Source organism: Vicugna pacos, chromosome 29 (genome assembly GCF_048564905.1).
Source record: "Vicugna pacos chromosome 29, VicPac4, whole genome shotgun sequence".
In the NCBI taxonomy this organism is placed as follows: Eukaryota; Metazoa; Chordata; class Mammalia; order Artiodactyla; family Camelidae; genus Vicugna; species Vicugna pacos.
The window spans coordinates 24379076-24400649 of NC_133015.1; the positions used below are offsets into that span (position 1 = coordinate 24379076).

General features: G+C 43.7%; 1 protein-coding gene across 2 annotated transcripts in view; it reads left to right on the forward strand.

The window, feature by feature from the left end:
* The window catches only part of TCEA1 (transcription elongation factor A1), a 28338-nt gene extending 12942 nt beyond the window's left edge, over window positions 1-15396 (forward strand). Inside the window, exons 4-10 of one of the 2 annotated variants that reach the window (XM_072951971.1) lie at window positions 3051-3138; window positions 6134-6279; window positions 7478-7534; window positions 8551-8705; window positions 10883-11029; window positions 13526-13597; window positions 15113-15396. In XM_072951971.1, coding sequence (XP_072808072.1) covers window positions 3051-3138; window positions 6134-6279; window positions 7478-7534; window positions 8551-8705; window positions 10883-11029; window positions 13526-13597; window positions 15113-15121 — 674 coding nt within the window. In that variant the 3' untranslated portion in view covers window positions 15122-15396. The remainder of the gene's footprint in view (window positions 1-3050; window positions 3139-6133; window positions 6280-7477; window positions 7535-8550; window positions 8706-10882; window positions 11030-13525; window positions 13598-15112) is intronic. The other variant, XM_072951972.1, reaches the window with a different exon arrangement.
* The last annotated feature ends 6178 nt before the right edge of the window (window positions 15397-21574 follow it).

Below are 21574 nucleotides of genomic sequence, written 5' to 3' on the forward strand. Positions count from 1 at the left end.
GACCTCCTTCCTGGAGGGGTCTGCTTTTTAAGCTAGTCAGATTTAGCTGTCTAATTTTTGAACACTTGTAATTGGATTTCCTCTTTAAGAGGAATATTTCCTCCCAAGAAGACGGTGTCAAGCTTTTTCAAAATAGTTTTCTTACTTACAGAAAATTTCAAGAATAATAAAAGTAGCTCACATGTCCTTTTTCTAGTTCCTTAAGTTTTCATCTTTGCTGTCTTTGTCATATTCTCTCCCCTCTGTCTTTGTCTCTGATGCATAAACTCACACTTACTTTTGTTTTTGCTGAACCGTTGGAGAATAGGCTGCATCTGTCATGCTTTATTTACTCTTTAATACTGAAGTGTGTGTTTTCTTGGAACAAGTTTATTTTCTTGAGTGATCGTAATACAGAAAATTCAGGAAATGTAACGCTGGTCCAGGACTTGAATCGCAGTGCATGTCCGGTTTTGTCAGTTGTCCCACTAACGTCCTTTATAGCTTTTCTCCTCCAGAACAGTGTCCCACCTAGGAAGTATCTAGTCTTCTAATGTGGAATAGTTCTTACGCCTTTTTGTCTTTTAGGACATTGACTTTTGAAGAATACCCTTTCCCTTTTGTTGTCAACAATGTGCTTCTTATTTGTGGTTTCTGTAGCGTTTTCTCACGATTAGATCTAGTTGTGTGTCCACTGCATGTGTGTGTCCGTGCCCTCCTCAGGGTGTCGTGTCCAGAGGCAGTGGTGGTGGTAATGGTGAGACCCGACCGAGGGGTACCCTGCACCGTTTAGGACTTTCCCTCGTGTCTAATAGGAATTCTGTGGGAGACACTTTAAGACCCGGAAACTATCTTGCTGCCCCTCAAACCCACCCTGCCCCCTTTTAGTGTCCACCGGTTCTTGCCCAGACCACCCTGACAGTGACAGCTGCACAACTGATTTTCTAACTCTCCCACTTTTTTGGGGGGGGGAGTGGAGAGATATGCAGCAAGAGATTAACTGACAGTTGTAGTTAGAGACGGGTAAATAAGGAGGCTTTTTCCCTCATCCAACTCTCTAAATTTAATGAACATGTAACCTTTTAGGATAAATGAAAACCTTTTTTTGAAGGAGAATTTGTACTCTTCTTTTCCCCCAATGCATGATTTTTGCTTCAGCTGTAATTTTTACTTACACTATGTATACGTATTTCTATTGTCTTCTTAACGAAATTGTTTTTATGTTTTTCCATCATTATAACACATTTTTACTGGCTTCAAAATTCTCTGTTGTGTGATTATGCCATACTTAAATCACATACCTGTTAGATTTGTTGTCCTTTTTAACTTTAAGCTATTGTAAATAGTATCTTGATGCATTTAAGCTCTGCCTAAAGCGTTCTCCTTGGGTTGTTAGGTGGGTTTCTGGAAGGTCTGCTTCCGCTGCTGCTGGCTCGCGCCGTTCTGAGTACTTAAGACGTGCCGAGCCTCAGCCTGTGTTAGCGCATTTAGTCCTCCCAGAGCCTGTGTGCTCGGTGCTCTTGTAATCCCCGTCTCGTGATGAGGGAACGGAGGCACTGAGAGATTAGGTGTCTTGTGTGCGCTTGGGTCCGTGGTGAGTAGCCACGCTGGGCGGGGGGTCATCTGCAGAGTCCAGAGTCCAGGGCATGTCCCCGGGGCTCTGCTGCATTGCCCACTCTGTTCCCATAGTGGGGTTGTTTTTAAGGCCGTTCACACCTCTTACTGCTCTGCTTTCTCAGGACTGCACCAGCACACCCCGCACTGGAGCAGTGTGTCAGGGGCCAGCTTTACTGCCCCTCCCACAGCACTGGGTCCCTGTTAGATAGTATTGCGTTATTACATCACCTCTCAGAAGCTTTCTGCCCTGTTACCTTGGGAACGTATCTCATCCTTGCTATATTCTTTAACGTCATTATTGATCTTTATTTTCTTCCTCACAGTACTACAGTGTCTTTAGGCCTTGAGGCTTCCCGGTGACTTGCAGGACAGAGAGGGCGGTAGTGTTAGTATGTGAGAACTGACGTGTATCGTAGGGGCTGGAATTGTGTTTCAGGTTTGGTCACCCTAACCTTTACAGGATAAGTTCTAGAGTTGTGATCTGGACTGTTCTGTCAATTAGTCTTATCCGGACTGGCATGTTAGAGTCATCTGGGGAACCTGTAAAAATTTTGACGCTCACGCCTGCCCTCCAGAGATTTGGATTGAGCGGTCTGGATGGGAGTGTGACCATGGGATGTGCTTAAGAGTTGCCTGGTGGTCCTGCCACACAGCTGAATGTGTGTTCTTCCATGTCATATACAGAGGGACGTGGAGAGTTGAGTTGTTTATGTAGCTCTTATCACGTGTGTAGGGTCAAAATGTAGGTCAAATGGGGTAGTTTACACAGTAGATCCAGACATTTTCTGAACCCAGCTTTCAAGGCTGTTTTGGTTGATTTAAACACGACTGTTTCTTTTCAGTGCTGAACTGTTGCCTTGGCCCAACCTGCTTTCTGTGCTTTACTCGCCAGTGTCTGATTGCTGAGGTCCTCCTTAGGTCCTCACGCGTGTGCTTTACTCGTGCTAGTGGTCTGTGTTAGTTCACAGGGCATCTAAGACAGAGGAGGTGCTGGGCAGGCCTAACCAATAGCCCTGCAGTACATGCTGTGAAATGTTCTTTGTTCACTGTCCCTGAAATATTTCCTTATGTTTCGGGTACCACCTCGAATTTTTTGACTTCATGAAAAATTATTAAAACAGTATCGCAATATATGCTTTGCGCTTTCATTTTTAAATGACAGTGCTGGTGCTTTTTCCCTGTTCTTTGCTTCCCTTGTTCTGTGTAGTCAGTCCTCCCTTTTATGCTACCGTTAGCGTAGGACCAACCGAGAGCTTATCTGGGGATGCTGACCGAGCACTGCTGTGACACCCGCGTACATATGCTAGTAGGGCAGCTTGCATAAACTCCATTTACTTGTTAAAAGCTTAGGGTTTTAGTGTTTTTTTATTGCATAACACGGTAGTATGATAATGTAGTAGTTTGGTCTTTTTTTAACAAATGTCAACAACTTAGGAATTTCTTAAATTTTTCAGATGGACCATCAACAGATAAAGATCCTGAAGAAAAGAAAAAAGATACTGCAATTACATCGCAGAATAGCCCTGAAGCAAGAGAAGAAAGGTATTTTTTGCTTTATGGAAATTCGTTTATGTTGAAAGTCACGGTTTTATGTGACCATCGCTTCCCCATGATCTTACAGTCTCATGTCTGTTCCCCTCTATTTTCTAATCACACTAGCATAAATAGATAGATAAAAGCCAGATAGAAGTAAGGTTTCTGACAAGATTTCCTGGAGATTTAAGAGAATTAGAAGATAGCACATAGATGAGAAACTGCTTACGTCACGCCTGACGTGTGGTTGCGTGGACTCTGAGCAGCACCAGGACAGTGTGGTGAAGGCGCTGCCTGGGGGTTCACGTGGCTGCTTCCTTTATTTACCACATTTCTTTAGATAGTTTTGGACCTGGATCTAATTCTCCTTTTGATGCTTCTTTTTCTTTCCCAGTTTAGCTGTTTATCATAAGAACTTGAAACACGTTCGGTGATGAAGGGTTCAGTTGTTCCTCAGCGCTTGGGAGGCCTTTGTGTTCACGCCTCCCTGTTACACGTAGTGAACGTGCGGTATCCAGGGCACTGGTGGGATAGGTGGGGAGCCTGGAAGATGAAATACAGATCCGTGTTCTTGGGAGGCTTGACTTTGCTGTAGAGCACTCGTTCTCAAAGTGTGGTCCCAGAAGGGACCCTGGGAGCTTTGTTGAAAAGCAAACTCCTGGGCTCTGCCCTGGAGCTCCGGAACCAGGGTTTCTGGTGGTGGGGCCCAGAGATACGCTTCTAACAGTCCCTTCAGGGAACTCTTAGGCACTCAAGTTTTAGGCTGCTTATTTTAACTTCATCTGTTTCTGTTTACCCCAAATTGATAACATACTCCTCATTTTTTAACAATGATTAATATCCCATACGCAGTTCTTTTATATATTAGTACTCACTAAACGTGATGATAAAAAGGTAAGCTGAAGATAGGGTTAAACGCCAGTTGTTAATAAAATTTCTTCAGTTTTTTTCCTAAATATTTTGAGATGGTTTTGGGCTTTTAGGAAATTATAAGAATAGTACAGAAGACTCCCAGATGGCCCCTGTGATACTTCTGTACATGTGTGCAGATGTGTGTATAAATGCACACACACGAGTTTTATTCTGAACCAAATGAGAGTAATTTACGGGCATTATGCCCTTTATACCCCTGAATACTGACTGCGTCAGCGTGTGTTTTCTAAGAACAAGGACATGCCCTCACATAGGACCGTGATAGAGAGAGCGATATCTGGAAATTAACATTGATACGATGCTTCCTCCTAGTCTGCAGACCTCATTCATATTTCAGCATTTGTCCCAATAATGTCTTTTGTTGCAAAAGAAAAAAATTTTCCAAAATGTCATCTCGGGTCACATTGCATTTAGTTACCATATCTGGTTTCCTTTAACCTGGAATGATTCTTCAGTCTGTCAGTGTCTTTGACGACCTTGATATTTTTGGAAAGTGCAGGCCATAATTTTTAACACACACTTTCAGTTATGTTACATTTAAAGTCACTGATTTAATGCCTTTAATATAAAATATGAAGGTATAGACAAATATTTTAAATAAATATTGAAAGAGGAGTTCTTGGTATTATTTTTATCAGATTTAAGTAACTGAAGTTTAAGGTTAGAGCTTATCTGCAAAAGCATAGCATTCCTTAAGTGAAGCCTGATAAAGTAAGTGGTTGGTATGTACGCATGCACGCACACATGCACCTACACGCACGCACATACACACACACACACACTTGTACAGTGAAGAAAATTTTTAACAGATTGGAGAAACAAGTCAGAGGTATCATCTACAGGAAGACCTAGGTGACGTGCAGGGTTTCACACTTTGGTGTAAGAATTTAAGGAGGAAGTGATGTGGGAAAATGCTTAGGACGTCAGGGGTGGGGCCAGTGGCAGCGGTGCTAGTGAGGAAAAGGCCCCGTCGTCCACCTGGACAGCCCCCAGGCCGCGCGAGGCGTTTGGCCACCTGCGGGTTGACGTGAGCACGTAACTGAAGGATTTGAGAAGTGGGGTTTGAAACAGTGATTGATCACTGGCAGGTGGTGTGCTGCGTCCTGGGAGTACAAGGAAGAGGAAATAAGTTCTCATCTTTGCCCCCAGAGCTTGGGCTGGCGGGGGAGGACACAAGGGAAGTCACTGTAGTACACACCTGTGTGCAGACAGTACTTGGGGAGGCAGGTTGGAGGAGGCTTCGGGAAGGAAGCGACTGTTGTGCCCTCGGTCATCTGCGGAGGGCGGTCCGGCTGCAGAGGTCGCGGGGTAGGAAAGGGGAGAGGGCAGGGAGGGACCTCCTTGCAGCCAGGCAGCAAGTGACATCCATGGAGGGTGAAAGGTTTGATTAGTCTAGAGAGGTTTGTGGCAGAAATCTCTAATGTGATGGAAGTTAATTGAAACCAGCCAGAAAAGTATTTTGGTAAGAATCCAGTACAAGAAGTTAATCAGAAGCGGTTGAAATGATTAGGTTGACTGGAAAAATTACAGAACTATCTTGATTGCATTGATGTTTCTGGGGAGAAATTACCAGACATTTTTGTATTTTCACAACTTACTTCTCACTACATGTGGTTTTTATCCAGAAGTGGGTGTTTTACATATAAACCTCATTGGTTGTCTAATTGAAACAGGGTTTTTCAAACTTTTTCCCCCTCTATTTTTGGATCAGAGCTGTCATACTCTCTGGTGCCATCCCCTCACCTCTCTCGTAACCAAGATCCTTGCTTTTCATTTATTGTGTTAAGCTGTAATGTGTATTTTCTGTATTAAAAATATTTTTTAATGTTTAAAACAATAATCAAGGTTAAAGAATAAGGGACTTGAGACTTGTATCTCATATCTTTACTGAAATTTTTGCTTCCTTTTAATCTCCACGTGGGAAATTTTTTTTTCACGTAAGAGTCACTGAAATACTCTCATTTAATCAGGGGAAAAGTTTTAGTTTTTAGAGAGTGGTAGTGATGATGTTTACTGTAAGAGAGTCTTCCTGACTTGTTCCGGGGTGTGTGTGCACATGTGTGTGTTTCAGCAGCTCCAGCGGCAATGGAAGCAGCAGGAAGGACGAGCCGCACGCTCGAGACACGTACGTGTCCTCCTTCCCTCGGGCCCCGGGCACCTCTGACTCCGTGCGGTTAAAGTGCAGGGAGATGCTTGCTGCAGCTCTCCGGACGGGAGGTAAGCTCGGTGTCCGTGGCTCCGCTCTCTGTCCTTTGGCCTTGCCCGCCCCCTTACTTCTGTGCTACCAGTGGGACCCCAGTGAGAGCTGCCACCACTGCCCCGCGGGGAGAGTCTGCTGCAGGTCACTGAGGGCAGACTGCGGGCCATCTGGCCTCTGCTTATTCCCATACAGTTCCGCACTTCTCATGTGCAGGTGCTTCTCCTGAAGTTTAGTCATTTGTGTCTTTCACAGCCTTTTTTCTCCTCACATTTAATGTGCAAACCAATCACCCCACCCCTCAGGTTGAGAGTTAACGACACTGTGTTTGGGTCCCCTTGTTAAATGTTAGTATGATATATAGATTTGTCATTTCATTTCCTACTTTTCTTATTTTTTAAGTAGATAAGAGCTTTGTATGTGGGAGCTTTAATTTAATTCGGAGGTCTTCGTTCTTTTTTTTTGGTTGTGGGAGGTCATTAGGTTAATTTATTTATTTATTCTTAGAGGAGGGACTGGGGATGGAACCCAGAACCACCTGCATGCTGAGCACGTGCGCTGCCACTGAGCTGTGCCCTCCTACCCGGGGGTCTTCATTCTTATGTAAAAGTTTGACTTCCAGGTTCCATATATAGGACTATGTATTTATTGTCCTGTGCAGAGTCACCCTTTTTCTTCTCTGTCACACGGAACCACAGTCCGTGTGGCCTGTTCTTCTGCTTACTCTCCCCTTTCTACTCTGGTTCCTCTCCTTTCTCTTCATGTATTTTTTTCTTTTTTCTTCCTAGTTTCTTTTCATTTCCTTCTGTCCTTTTGAGTATTTGCCTAGGAGCCTTCTCAATGTGTCCGTGTACGTGATTGGCAGATAAAATGAATGGTTTCTTTGCACTGAAGTCTGAGTCTCAGGAGCCAAGATAGTTCTTTGTGTAACTTTCTCTGCTCTCTGCTGGAGCAGCCAGAGCTTACGGAGTTGTGAAATGAGGAACTGTCTGCGAGATGAATTACTTCCCCACTCATGAGGGCTGAGGACTCGCTCAAGCAGAAGCCAAGTGGGGAGTAAAGAGACCAGATTCTGATGAAATGAAACTGAAAGGAGTCTTTGTACAGGGCACATGGGGTTGAAGCAATGGGAACCCAGTTTAATTGACTCTGTATTGAAATTTTCTTTTGATTTGTTGTAATTGCTTATGCTTGACAATTCTTTGTGCCTATGTTTAGATGATTACATCGCTATTGGAGCTGATGAGGAAGAATTAGGATCTCAGATTGAGGAAGATATCCTTTGTGTGTATATGCGTAATTGTTTTAAGTAATCTAGGCTAAGTATAATTTTTCCTTTCTGTAAAGAATTCAGAGTTCATTTTATTCTTCAGTTTCTATCTTGATTGTTTTGATGGGAAAGAGGAGGTTTATCCATGTCCTTTTCTTGTTTTCCTGTCATTCAGAAGTAAATCACATAATTGTAGTTTTTTTTTTTCTGCCTTACAAATTGAGAATGTAGCATCTCAATTGAAGTTGTGCAGAAGGACATGGAAACACTCACTTCACACTAGTAACTGTGAACTAGTAAGTATGAAGTCGGGTTTCACATTTGGGCAGATGCAGCAAATCATGTACAGTCCCCTGAGCTCATGACGCTGGAGGTAGGTGTGCTCATGCTGAACACCGCGTTGTGGGCCCTGGGGGAGGGGCTCGCACGTGGATGCACGGAGCAGGAACCTTCCAGGGGATTGTCCTGGTGAAGGAAATGGCCTTGTTAGAAAGGCGGTCCTGGGGCTTGGTCCCTGCTTCAACCTGTTCTGCTGAGAAAAGCCACCTGCTAACCTAGCTTCCTGCTGAGCCGGGGAGGAATGAACCCTCAGGGCCACTGTGAATGGTGAATGGCCTTCTCTTAGAAGGCCCTCCAGGGAGCTGTGAGGTCTTTTTGAGGCTTTTTAGGATCCTTGGTAGGATTCAGACTTGGGCAAGGGAAAGTATGTATAAGTTCAAGTTCTTTTTCAAAAGTGTTCTCGCTCAGATTGAGTACCTGAGGTACATTTTGAAACCCTTTTGATTTGTGTGCTGCTTGGCATTAAACACTGAGAAAGCACTGCTGTTCCATAGCGTGGATGTATGATCACTGTTATTTGCCAGTTACAGGTGAGGAAATCAGGCAGAAACAGAGCCTGTTGTTAACTTAATCTAGGTTGGAAGCACTGCTTAGAAATTTCGGGAATTCTTACTGTGGCAGAAGAGGAGGACGAATGGTCTTGCCGTTACCATTTAACCTCTGTTCCTTAACGGCCTCATACCTATATATCAAGAAATACGGAATACGGACATGAAATACAAAAATAGAGTACGAAGTAGAATATCGAATCTTAAGGATGCTAAGAATCCAAATTTAAGGAAGAACGTGCTATGTGGGAATATTCCTCCGGACCTATTTGCTAGAATGACGGCAGAGGTGAGTATATCGGAATATAATGTTTCTGTGACAGGTTCCACAACATCAGATGTAAAGTCCGTTTAAATCATAAAGTACTCTGTAAGTACCAAGTGTATAATGAGCCAAGATTAGCTGTTCTGATTTACTCATACATACAGTACACCGGACAGACACCAGCAATGATCGAATCTCTTGGCATTGATACTTGTCCCTTTCATAATTTTACCATGATCTTTGGGAGATTGCCTTAAGTTATTGTTTAAAAACAAGTGTTTATACTTATTGTGGACTCATGTAGAATCAAAGAGCTGAATCTCTAATCGCAAATAGACTTTGTAACCTCTAAGCTTTATTCATGGTTAAATACTGTAAAATTGGTCTCATCTTATTGACTATTCCTTAAATTTATATAAGGAATGATGGTGAAAATGAAATTCATTGTTTCCTATTTATAGACAGTAACTGTTGTGTGTCTGTAATCTCACTATTTTACTAAGCATCCAAGAGAGTAAATTTGTCCTTCTATATAGCTAATAAAATTGTTATATTTTAATTAACTTTTTAAAACCTCATTAGAGTAATTTAAAGCTTTCACAAAGTAGAGAACATGGTATTATGAAGTCCTATGTATCCTTCACCCAAGCTTCAGGTATTTTAAATAATTTTGTCACCCTTTTCTTCTATCCCTTCTTCCTTTTTCTTTCTTTTCCCCTGAATTATTTTCAGTTATTTTATTTTGTTACACCATTTTACCTCTCTGTACTTGAGAGATGGCTTTAAAAATGTGGCATTTTTCTGTAACTACATTGTCATTACTGCACCCAGCAAGTCTAATGATAACTCCTTGGCGTATTTACTGCCTGGTTCACATTCACATTATGTTCCTGATTGTACATTTGTTTTGTATAAGGATCCAGAGTCGAGATGTTACCTTGAGTTTGTCCTCTTAAGATGTTGTACATAATTAAATCTAAATAAACCTAAAGCAGTCTCTTCTACTCCTGCCCCCTTCCTTCGGGACAGTGACACTGACCTGTTGAAACCAGTTTCTCTCTCTGTGTCCCACAGTATGAACTGCCCGTTTCTCCCTTGTGATATTATTTAACTTTTCTGTCCCCTCCGTTTTCTGTGAACTCCAGGCTAGTTCCGTGGGCTTGCTTACCTACAGGTTCACCTTTTTTCTGCGTAAATACTTCATAAGTGGTGTTTCTTACTCCATGTTGCATCACATCAGGAGCCACTGCCCTGAGCGTGTGGAAATTGATCAGGGGGTTGAGTGCTGGCAGTCAGGTCACGTTCTCTGTCAGCCTTTCATCTGTGTGTTCGTCCACTGTCATCCTTGCCTGAACTGGTTCTTTCACTGGGAGTTGCAAATAAGAGACTTGTAAAATCCTGTCATTCCTTGCACGTGTGTTAGCTGGATTTCCTTGATAAAGAAGGACTTGCCCTGAGTGAGGGCTCCGGGTTGCCCTGTTGGTTAGGATGGGAAGGGCAGGGGAGGTGTGTCATTCTTTCCCTCCGCTTCACAGTTACAGAAGCAGGGGTGGAGCCCTAGTAACTGCCGGGGCAGGGGGGTGGGGGTGGGAGTGGTTTGTCATTTTTGCTTGTGTTTGTGCTGTTCTTTTCTGAGTGTCATCATGGCCCTGCGACTGTATTTATCCCATGGAGATTGGCCTTTCCAGCCATTCATATGATGGCTGAAGAAGCCGTCCTACCTGTGGCCAGTGGGGGCTCCTTCCTGTAGCTCCTCTCTCCATGTGACTTAACCACGGTAGTCAGGTGGCTTCCGTGCTTTCTGGCACAGGAAGATGACCTTGACTCATCCTGTGCATGTCTTGACTCAGGCTGAAATCACACGTTCCTCCAAGGTCCCTGGTTCCAGTCTTGGGGGTGTGGGGACAATGGTAGACACCAGTCTGGATACTAGAGGTGCCCATTGCTACAGGGTTACATTGTCTACAAGCCTTTATACATGGTAATTAAAGCCAGTTTTCACACACAAACCTGTAAGTATTTGAAAACCTTTTAAGAGGAAGCAAACTCTTATGAGTCCTGTGAGGAAAAATATTTATTTTTCACTTTTGAAACTTTAAGAGTTGATTTTGGTCCTATTACTAAACTAATGGAGCATAAAAAGCATTCAGCATGTGTGCAGAAGATGCCTGTGACCAATGGTGTTGCCGTCTCCCCGGTAGGAAATGGCTAGTGACGAACTCAAGGAGATGCGGAAAAACCTGACCAAAGAGGCCATCAGAGAGCACCAGATGGCCAAGACGGGGGGGACGCAGACGGACCTGTTCACGTGCGGCAAGTGCAAGAAGAAGAACTGCACCTACACGCAGGTGCGTGGCTGCGCACGGGCCCTCGTTCTCTCGCGAGGGATGCTGCCGACAGGTTCCTGTTAATTAAAAATATGTTAATGTAGTTAGCCTTTCTTAGAAATTGTTACTGTGAAAGCTGTATAAATTAAATGAAATTTGTAAGATATTACAGAATTTAAGGAAATGGCCACGTTCTTTCTCTAAGAGCTAATTAGCAGTTGATTATTGGTTAATTTGTAAACAGCCTATAATTCTTTTTATTTGTCAGGATCATGTAATTTAGGGAAAGTTCTTTGCTCTTCCTTCCTTGCTTGGGTCCTGGTACTTTTAGCTTACCTAGTTTCCAGATAATTTATTTCTTTTTTGCAACATATTGATTACTTTTATCTTCATACATGTTGTGACTAACCTTTTTATTCTTAAACAGTTGAAAGGAGCCACGTTAATAGTTGTTTTGTTTGTATGTGCGTGTGTGAAGATGGTTTTTTTAATTATTGTCATTAATTTCATTTGCCAAATAAATTGTGCTATATCTATAATCTGTTAAATTCAAAATTTTCCCTCTAAAGAACAACTAACTGTTACGTTTTAGGTTAACAGGTTTAGGGAATTTTCTTTTCTTTTTTTTTAATTGAGGTCGAATTTTTTGATTGACAGAAAATTAAACACTTAAAAATAGTATTAAGTTTACTTAAATTATTGTGTAAGTATACCTACTTACAAACAATTTGGAAAATACAGAAAAGTATGAACAAGAAGTTAAAAATCACTTATTAACCTGCCATCCACAGAGGACAGTCATCCATATTTTAGTGCCTATAGTATTTTGTGGGTTCTTAAAAAAATGTAGTTGCAGCTAAATATTGTAAGTCGTTTTATATACTTTTACCCCAGTTAACTACTATAGTGTGAGCATTTTCCTTTAAGTTTTTAAAAAACCTTCATAAGCATCTTAATAGCTGTATACTATTCCATCAGATGGATAGACCCTAATGCATTTCATTATTTCCCTGTTGGATGTTGTTGTTTCCAGTGTTTGTGTTGTTATAAAATTATACTCTTCAAATATCCTTGTATACAAATCTTTACCTCCAGCTTTAACTGAAGAATAATTGACAAATATAATTGTATATATTTAAAGTGTGATGATTTGACACACCTATGTATCATGGAATGATTACCAAGATCAAGATAATTAACACATCCATCACCTGACATAGTTAATTTTTTTTCTTCTTTTTTTTTTTTTTTGGTGGTGAGAATGCTTAGCTCTCCTCTAACAGCAGTCACCATGCTGTGCATTAGTTCCTCAGAGCTGCTTCTTGTAACTGCAACTTTATGCCCTTTGACCTGCAGCTTCCCATTTCCTCCCCCACCCCAGCCCCTGGCAGCCACCATTTATTTATTGTTTCTATGAAATCAGCTTTTTTTTTTTTAGATGCCACATGTGAGTGATGTCACAGAGTGTTTGTCTTTCTCTGTCTGGCATATTTCACTTAGCACGGTGCCTTCCATGTGCATCCATGCTGTCTCAAATGGCAGGATTTCCTTCTTTTTATGGCTGGATAATGTTCTTTTGTGTATATATGCCGTTTTTTCCTTTATCCATTTATCTGCTGAAGGACATTGAGGTGGCTTCCACATCTTGGCTATTGTGAATAATACTGCAAAGAACACGTGTGCAGATAATCTCTTTGAGATACTGATTTCATTTCCTTCAGATACATGCCAGGGTGTGGAGTTGCTGGATCATCGTATGGTAGTTTGATTTTTAATTTTTTGAGGAGCCTCCATACTGTGCTCCACAGCGGCCACACCACCTTACGCTGTGTGTGAGCAGCAGTGCGCAGGGTCTCGCTTTGCTCCCCGTCCTTGGCAGCACTTGCTGTTTCTTGTCCTTTTGCTCACAGCCATTCTGGCGGGTGTGAGGTGGTACTTTCTGTGGTTTTAATTTGCATTGTGCGCATGATGAGTGGTGTTGAGCTGTAGGTGGGCCTTTATTAGTGTTTCTAATTACCACCTTACAACAAACCAAATACCAAGTCCCTGGGTCACAGAGAATGGGTATTTAAGGCTCTTGCCTTGTTGCTGCCTAACTTTTAGAAAGGTTGTGGCAGTTTATATTTGTAGGAATGAAATATTTGTAAGCTTTACAGCTTTGCTAATTTTTAAGAGAAAATTGACATGCCTTTTAAATAACATTTCTGTGTTTCTTATGATGAAAATTTTTCTTACTTGTTAGCCATCTACCAAAAGTATAATTGTGACTTTAGATGATTTTTCCACTTACTTGGGGTACATTAAACATGGAAAGACAAACAAGGAGGACTTGGACAAGTGGAGTTTGGAGATGTGTGTTCGTTGCACGTTACTTAGCTTATTTGAACTTTTCTCAGGCCCGTGCACATTTTACTGTGGTACCATTTGGTGGTTATTGGATCTTCATGTAGAACGTTCTTGTCTAGCGTGGACTTTGTGTAGTTTTGTGAGAAGTATCTTCCCCTGACTCTGCCGCAGGTCCAGACGCGGAGTGCCGATGAGCCCATGACGACGTTCGTTGTCTGCAACGAGTGTGGAAATCGATGGAAGGTAGGGCGTCCCCAGGCCCCTGCCCCCCACTCACGGGGCTGCCTGGGTCCGGGTATGTGACGTGCTCGCACTGCCCAGCACTGGGGCCCCACTGGATGTGAAGTGTCACCCTGACCTACCCGCCGTCACGGTGGCCTGGTGCAGGAAGGGCCGGGTGGAGTCTCAGGTGGGCAGTCGCTCTGCCGCCTTCCTGGGCGTGCTGGAGCCATTCAGCTGCTTAGACTTCTGCTCTTGAAGAAAACCTGTGCGTGTGTCTGCCTTGTCTTCGTGGGTTTTGATTCTGGAACAGCTACTGTGCCTGGTTGAATCCAGCCTGTGTGTCTAATGCTGATTTAGGGGCCCCGGACGAGCACTGTCGGGGTTCGGGGGCTTTTCACTGGGCCTTCATTCACACTGTTAGCCCCACGTGGGCAAGTTGTCACTGAAATGGTTCATTCCTGAGTGACTTTTATCAGCCGCAGAGGTGGAAGAATTACACAGCACACCCAGGATGGAGGGGGAGGTGAGGGGCGTGGGGTTGGGGAGGCCCACGGGGCAGGAATGTACAGTCTTCGGAGCCAGACAGGCTCTGAACTCCTTTCTCACGTAGTAAATGTGAGTAAGGCCTACGCTTCAGGCTGTGGTGACGAGCAGAAATAAGATATTTAAAGTGCCTGATAACTGTTGGTACTCCAGAAATGCTGGTATTTTTTAAAGTTTTTGTGAAATTTATACAAGATTGTTTTTTAAATTATAGTTACATTAGACGTTTTAGTCTAATGCTTATTTTGAATTACTCACATAGGTTAAACATTTTCTGAAAATCAGAAGTGAATAAAAGCCAGACGAGGGGAAGGTATCCTCACATAGTGTGAGACTTTGGCTCTGGGTGCTGTTTTAGGGGCTGAAGCCAGGACCCATTGTGTTACACACAGAGGTTTAGTTCTGAGTGGGAACGTTGTGGTGTTGAGAGGACCTTCGTGGTTGGAAACTGTTTCCTCTCCTGAGTCGGCAGGTGTTTTAATTGGTCTGAGAGCGGGGTGCTCCTTTTTTTTCAACCCTGTTGAGCTCGTCTGGCTTTGCCAGGCAGCGTGCTCGGGATGGTTTTGCGTGGTGGGCGGTGGTGGTGGTGATGACTGACTGGGTGTTTTGCAGTTTGCTGTTGCGTGGTGTTTGACGCAGTGCCTGTCGGATTTAACAAAGTTGAAGTTAATGTAAAAAGCTGGTGCCTGGAGTGGCTTACTCTAGAAGTTCAAATTTGGAATGAATTTTTTTAACCTAAAAATTGAAGAGTACTTTTTGTTAAGTTTTAAATACTTAATAAAAAATATTTTATACTATTTCTTCCTCTGTGTATTCCTAGTATATCTAAGTTGGAAGAGCCAAACACTTAGTACAGGTGGCTATTCACGTCAGGAAAATAATGCATCTTTCTCAAAACTGCCCCTTTCTCTAGCATGCTGTCGTAAACGGGGGAGGGTATACCCCATGGTTTGTACTTAAAATTCTCACACGATGTTTCTTCTTTTTTGACAGTTCTGTTGAGTTGGAAGAATTGGCGAAATGTCTGGACCATTAAGAAAATGGATTTTGTAATTAGCTTTAAGACTAGGCCAACCAACTAGTTTTCCTGCAAATCAGATTTTTAAAGTAACATATATCCCTTGGGTTAGTCATGTTTTCGACATAGCATCCCTTCCTTAAATGCCTTCTGTAGTTTCGGACCAGTAGGAAGACCACATTATAATTGTATGGTACCTGTTTCAAAACATTTTTTTTCATTTTTATAAGTAAGTTGATATTAAACTTTTGGCAGTTTATTTTTACCTTTTTTTTCTTCTTAAAGGAAAGTGTACCTTAACTTTTTTACAATCTGAAACATACGCAGTAGCAATGTTATTCTTCTCAGTTGATACACAAATGGAAATTACATTTTTTTCCCATATTGGCATGTACCTGCAAATATTAAAGAGGAGAAGAGGTAATATAATTATAAGTTTATCAGATGTGGTGTGTATTCAAATAATACTTGACCAGCTTATCTAAATTGTACATAATATTTGAACTAGCATATTAAATTGATTTTACTTATTATGTACACAAGTCTGGGATAATTAGATATTATTTTGCATTTGTAACTAACTGTGATCTTCACTTCTTGTAATTTCTTGTACATGTTTATTACTTGTTCTTAATAGATTTTACGTTTGGAAACATGACTTTGTTGAAATGAGTTTTGTTTATTGTTTATTTGCTTGTTTGACTTTGTAGTGCATTTTAGTTTTGTGGAACACTGTTGCCGTCTTAGTAGGCTTTTCATAAATCCCAGCACAGGCCAAGAAGGAAAGCTTTCTACCATTTTTTCCCCTTGTAGAAAGACATACTGGGAAGAAGAAGTTAGCGTTTTAGGAGAGTGTAGTTACTGTGAACAGTTCCTGACTTGACTTTAATTTAGAGATCCATGCTGACCAAGGACTTGAAGGTTTATAGAAGTCACTACAGCTGTGGTCCTTCTGCGTGGAAAGGGTGGGGCACATTTCTGTCTTGACTCTAATTTGCTGGCTCTCTTTCTGTTGCATAAGAAGGAGGTTGTGGAACGAGCAGGTCTGTGGGCTGTGACACGGCTCGTTTACCGTGAGGACCTCACAGTTAAGTGTGTGCCATCTATTTTGTTAAGAGTAAGAGAAGATGATTTTCACGTGGGTTCCTCGGTGGGCTTGCTGTAGCACGTCTTCAGGCCACTGGTGCCACGCCCATGCTTCATGCTGCTCCATCTGCGTGCATCAGACACCATAGGGAGACCTCAGCATGTGCTGGGCGCCCCCCCCCCCCCCCATCGCTCACTGCAGCTCCCTTCGATCTCAGTGCAGATTAAGACCCCTGTGTGAGAACTGGCCCACTGGCACCGGCCCATCTCTGCTCTGTCAGATCACAGAGTAACCTGTCATTTGAAAAGTAAAGTACCTTTTTGAAAGAATAAGTTTAAGAAGAATAAAATTAAAGTAGCTCCACTTTTAAATAAAGTGATCCATTTTTAAATTTGTAATTCAATAAAGTTTCTTGTTACTAAACATGTATCACATTTTGTCATTTTATTTAGGCATTGATGCTTGCTTTATCTTTTGTTTAAAAAGTTCTCCTTTCTCAACTGTTCAGGTGTTTTTAAAGCCCTGTTTTAGTTAAATGACGGCTGCCTGGTTTAAGCAGGAACTAGTACTGAGCTGTAGTGTCTGTCTCTCCTCCTGGACCCCTGCTGAAGGGCACGGGGGTGGTTCTGAGCAGAGCACATGAGTGCATCCCTTGTGGGCACCTGATGTAATATGAGAGTGAGTCTTACATTGAAAACTAGCCGCCAGTTATAAAGTATCCGGAAGTAAATGTTCCCAAGGGTGATATTTGATAATGCTTATTTCCAGGGCAAAGTAACTTAAATGAACGCACAGAGGAACTGAGCTGGACAGAGTGGCAGCTCGTGAAGACCCGTCCTGGGAAAGCAGAAAATCTCCACCGTGGTTTTCTGCTCAGCTGAGAGGTGATGAGCGTCGGTGCAGGTGTTGAGAAGCCGTGTTGGGAGCTCTGAGATGCTCCTGTGCACGCAGACGTTGGAATCTGTGCGTGCCTTACAAGTGGAAGAATGTTAAATATCAACAAGACAGCAAGAGGAATAACAGGCTAGATTTTGACAGTGATTATCTACAGGGCAGGGTGTGCTTGGGGATTTGAACTGAATCAAAAACTACAGTTAAAGTATTGTGATTTTAGAAGTTTTAATCAACAGTTACTCTGTCCTGCCCTCTGTGGCCCCCCTTTGCCCACTTAGCTGTAGAAATTAGCCACTCAGGAAGATCTGAATGTCCCACTGGGAAATGGAATGTGAATAGTCATTGACGTAAAATCCACATATTTCTGTAAGTTTCAAAAATAAGCAAGGAACCAACATTGAAGATGCTACTTCATGGTAAACAGGAGCATTACTGCCTGACGAGCTCCTAGGTAGTGATGAAGAACTGGGTTGAAGAAACTGAAGTGGGGTGAAATCAGGCAGAAGTAACAGACGTGCCGGGACATCTCATCACGTGGCTGTGCTGGAAACCGAGAGCTGTGACGTGAGGGTGGGGCAGTACGCGTCTGCGGGAGACGTGTTCGTTGCTGTGCTTAGAACCTAGGTCGGGTGTCACGCAATAGGCACTCATGAAATAGTTTTCCTTGGTTATGTTTGTGTTCCATTTCGTCTTGGCTGTGGGAGCTGAGACGTGGAGAGTGTCCCACCGGTCGGGTCCTGCAGGAGCAGGCGGGTAACCAGCGGCTGGCGATGTTTCAGCCTCCGGCTCTAGAGGAAGAGGTGTCACAAGCCTGCGTCTCTGGAGGTCTCTCTGCTACTTCAGTTCTGCAGAGTGATGCAATAGTTTTATTATTAATTAAACAGTCGTTCAGATGGTCCTGTGTACTCTTCTACTTGTTTATCCAACCGGTAGATGGAAAATGAAAGCACAGATGGCTGCCTCCAGTGACTTGTTCTGGTTCTTCTCCCCGCGCCATAAAAAGACACCTAATTACTATTATTTTCTCCTTAATGACCTTGACTGCAAAGAGAAAGAACGTTTTATAGGTGCTGGGCCATCCAGTCCGGTTCAGTTAACCCAGGTGTTTACATAATTGGAAGACGGAGCTGCTTTGACATGAAAGGGTTTCTTCTTGCCCTAATACGTGGTTCCCAGTATGTATCCAAGTTATTTTGATAATATTGCCAATAGGAAGTATAGCCGATGTATAGCCCTGGAAGGGGGAGTGCACAGCTGTGCCTTTTGTCTTTCCGGTGCTCGTTCCCAAACGTCTCTTCTGGTTCATTTAGGGGACACCTCACCTCCACGTGACCCTGCAGGGCCTGTCGTTCAGTGCCCCACCCTGCGCTCCTTCCCCCGGGTAACTGTGGGAAAGATGGGAGAAGCATTGTTTCTCCTGGGCTGGGCTAGCTGGGCCAGCAGGAGCTGCCCCTGGGGCTCCCTGTACCCCGTCCCCCATCCCCCACCGTGTGTGATGAGCCCAGGGAAGTTGAGATGGAGGGACGGTCTGGACAGCACTGCACGTCTGGGTCCAGCCGTGGGGACACTGGAACCACCCCGGACCACCAGCAATTGAAAGCCAGGCAGTTTCCTTTGTGTTTAAGCCAGTTTGAGATGCATTTCTGTAGCAAGCAATGGGAAAAAAATTTTTTTTTAATCCTGAATTATTTTGGATGAATATTTGAGTTAAGTAAACATGTAATGATTCTAAATAAAAGTACTTAGAACATCAAAACCTGTGGGAGCACTACTAAGATTTCTGGTTAATCACAGAAGCATTTTTGATCTGGAGAGTGTTAAAGCTGCAGGTGAGTGTCTCGATTTCTCAGGCCCATTCCCCTTCCTCCTGGATAATTCCAATTTTAATTCTCTTTTTAAGTTCATCCATACATCTCCATAAGGTCAAATGCTCGTGAATCCTCTCCGCACTGAAAACTGAAAGAATTGTGGTTTACAGTTGACCCTTGAACACCATGGGTCTGAACTGCACAGGTCCACTTACAATGTGGATTTTTTCAGTACCTACTATCGTTCTACAGGATCCACGGTTGGTTGAATCCACAGGTGCGGAGCCCAGGATGTGGAGGGCCGACTAAAATTCTATGTCGATTTTCAACCTGGTGGAGGGTTGGTGCCCCTAACCCCTATGTAGTTCAAGGGTCAGCTGTAATTGACATATAACATTGTATTAGTTTGAGTTGTACAGACGACATCGTGATTTGACATGTATATATATTGCAAGATGATTGTCAATATATCCATCACCACGTATAGTTTACGATTTTTCTTCTTGTGATGAGAATTGTTAACATTACTCTCTTAGCAACTTTCAAATATACGATATTTTTACCTGCATTTACCATGCAGTTACTTTTTAAAGCATTTTCTGTTTAAGTAGATATTTTATTTAGACTTCTCGTTCTGAGGCTAATCAAGTTTTAACTCCTAGTTTTCTTATAGTTAATATTTTGATCATTTGCCTTCCCAGAATATTCCACTGGAACAGGTAACTCCAGTGGACGGATTATCCTGTCAAGGCCACAGTTTCAGCCCCCGAGGGATTAAGTTGGCATTGCTCAGGGAGAACCTGTTCAGCGACTGCTGTAAGTTAAATGATTCAAAACAAATTTTTGATTATACGATGTCAGGAAAGACACTTAATGGTTTAGCTCCTAATTCAGTAACAGGGAAAAAAAAACATGACTGACCTGTGCGAGACAGTAGTATCACCTTTATATGCAAAGGCTGACTTTTTATAAATGTTTACTTTGTCGTATTCTACTGAGTAAGAAAAACCGCCCACCTGAACCTTGGTGAGTTCTACGAGCCGAGAGGCCGGCTGGGAGGCTGGCTGGACCCCCCCACCCCACCCCCGTCCTTTAGGTCAGAGTCGTGCAGCAGAGAAGGCGCTCCCGGCTCGGCTTCCTCTGTCGCGTGTGCGCGCGCCCCGCGGGCCAGCCCTCTTCCCCCGGAGACGCGCCCTGCGCCGCGGGTCTCGGCGTGCGCTTCGGATCTGCTCCGGTTCAGATCCACGACCAGCTGGGAGGCTCTGAACCTCGCCCCTCTCCCTGCTCATCTGTGAGCAGGGACACCGTCCTGCCGTGGAGGGTTGTAACGACTCTGATTCGCCACAGTGAGGCCTTGGAACAGTACCCAGTTCCAGCCAGGGGAGGGCTTTCCTGGGGCGGCCGGCGTTACCACTGTAACCGAGCACGCGGTGCACGCCCCCCCCAGCGGCTGCTTTCGCCTGGAAGGCCCCCTGCCACGCACAGAGCTGCGGGGTGGGCACTCTCACCGGAGGGCAGGCAGTCTGCGGGGGTACACCCCTCCTTCAAAGGAGGGGCCCCTGTGGGTAGTTTCTGTCCTGCTGTTTTGTGATACGGATTCTTGGACGTGTGACTGCTCAGCGAGTGGGTACGTGCATTCAGAATGATGGTTATCACCGGACTGCTTACGAAAAAGTCGGCCCAGTCCACCCAGCTGCCAGCAGGGGGGGGACGCCCATTCCCTGACCCCCTGTCAGTCCTGAGTGTTACCTACCGTCCTGCCTTTGGCCGGTCTAGGGGGAACCGGTAACCACGGGCATCTCGTTGCTTCACTGTGTCACGCGATTGTCTTCTCTCATTTGTGACGCTCGTGTTTTCTTGCTTTCCAGCTGGTTGGTGTTTGCAGTTTGTGTTGTTTCTTTCCTTTTCTGTCTGTAGAGCTGCCTGACTAATTCATAGACACTCGTGATGCCTTCTGCATAGTGGTCGTTAGCACGTTTTACAGCGCAGTATTTGTGTTTCATGCTTTTTGTTGTCTTCTGTGCTACAGAAGGAAACTTTTTACGTAGGCTAATCTATCAGTGTTTCTTGTGTGGCTTCTGGACTTTACGTTTTCTTAGGAAGGCTGTTTCCACCTGAAGTTACAAAAAGATTGCCTACATTTTCTTCCATTATTCTTACAATTTTTTTAGATCTTTAAGCCGTTTGGAATTTACATTTGTTTATGTGTACCTTTTCCCAAATGGAGAGCTGTCCACCCCCACCAAGTCAGCTTGCCAGATTGTACATAACTGTCTGTAGACCTTGAAATTGCACAGAATTTGTAGGATGCTTCAGGGGTGGACTTCAGGATTCATTCATACACACAGATGGCACTGGATTGCTCCATGGCAGTAGTGAGTTCTGTAGTATGCCTTGATCACGGTGACATCCCCTTTGTCTAAGGAAAAGGGAGACGGTAGGAGACTGGGTCAGAAGGACACGTGCGGGGTTGATGCCTTGAAGAGGAGGAAACACACCTCCTCTGGGGCTGGACTGAAGCGGGTGGGAGTGGATGCTGATCTGCGTGGACTTACAGGCTCTGAGGGACAGTGCAGGGTTAGGGCCACAATTTCCACAGTCAAGCAGGAGGTGAGATGTTTTGCTGAGAATGAGGATGCAGGGCTCAG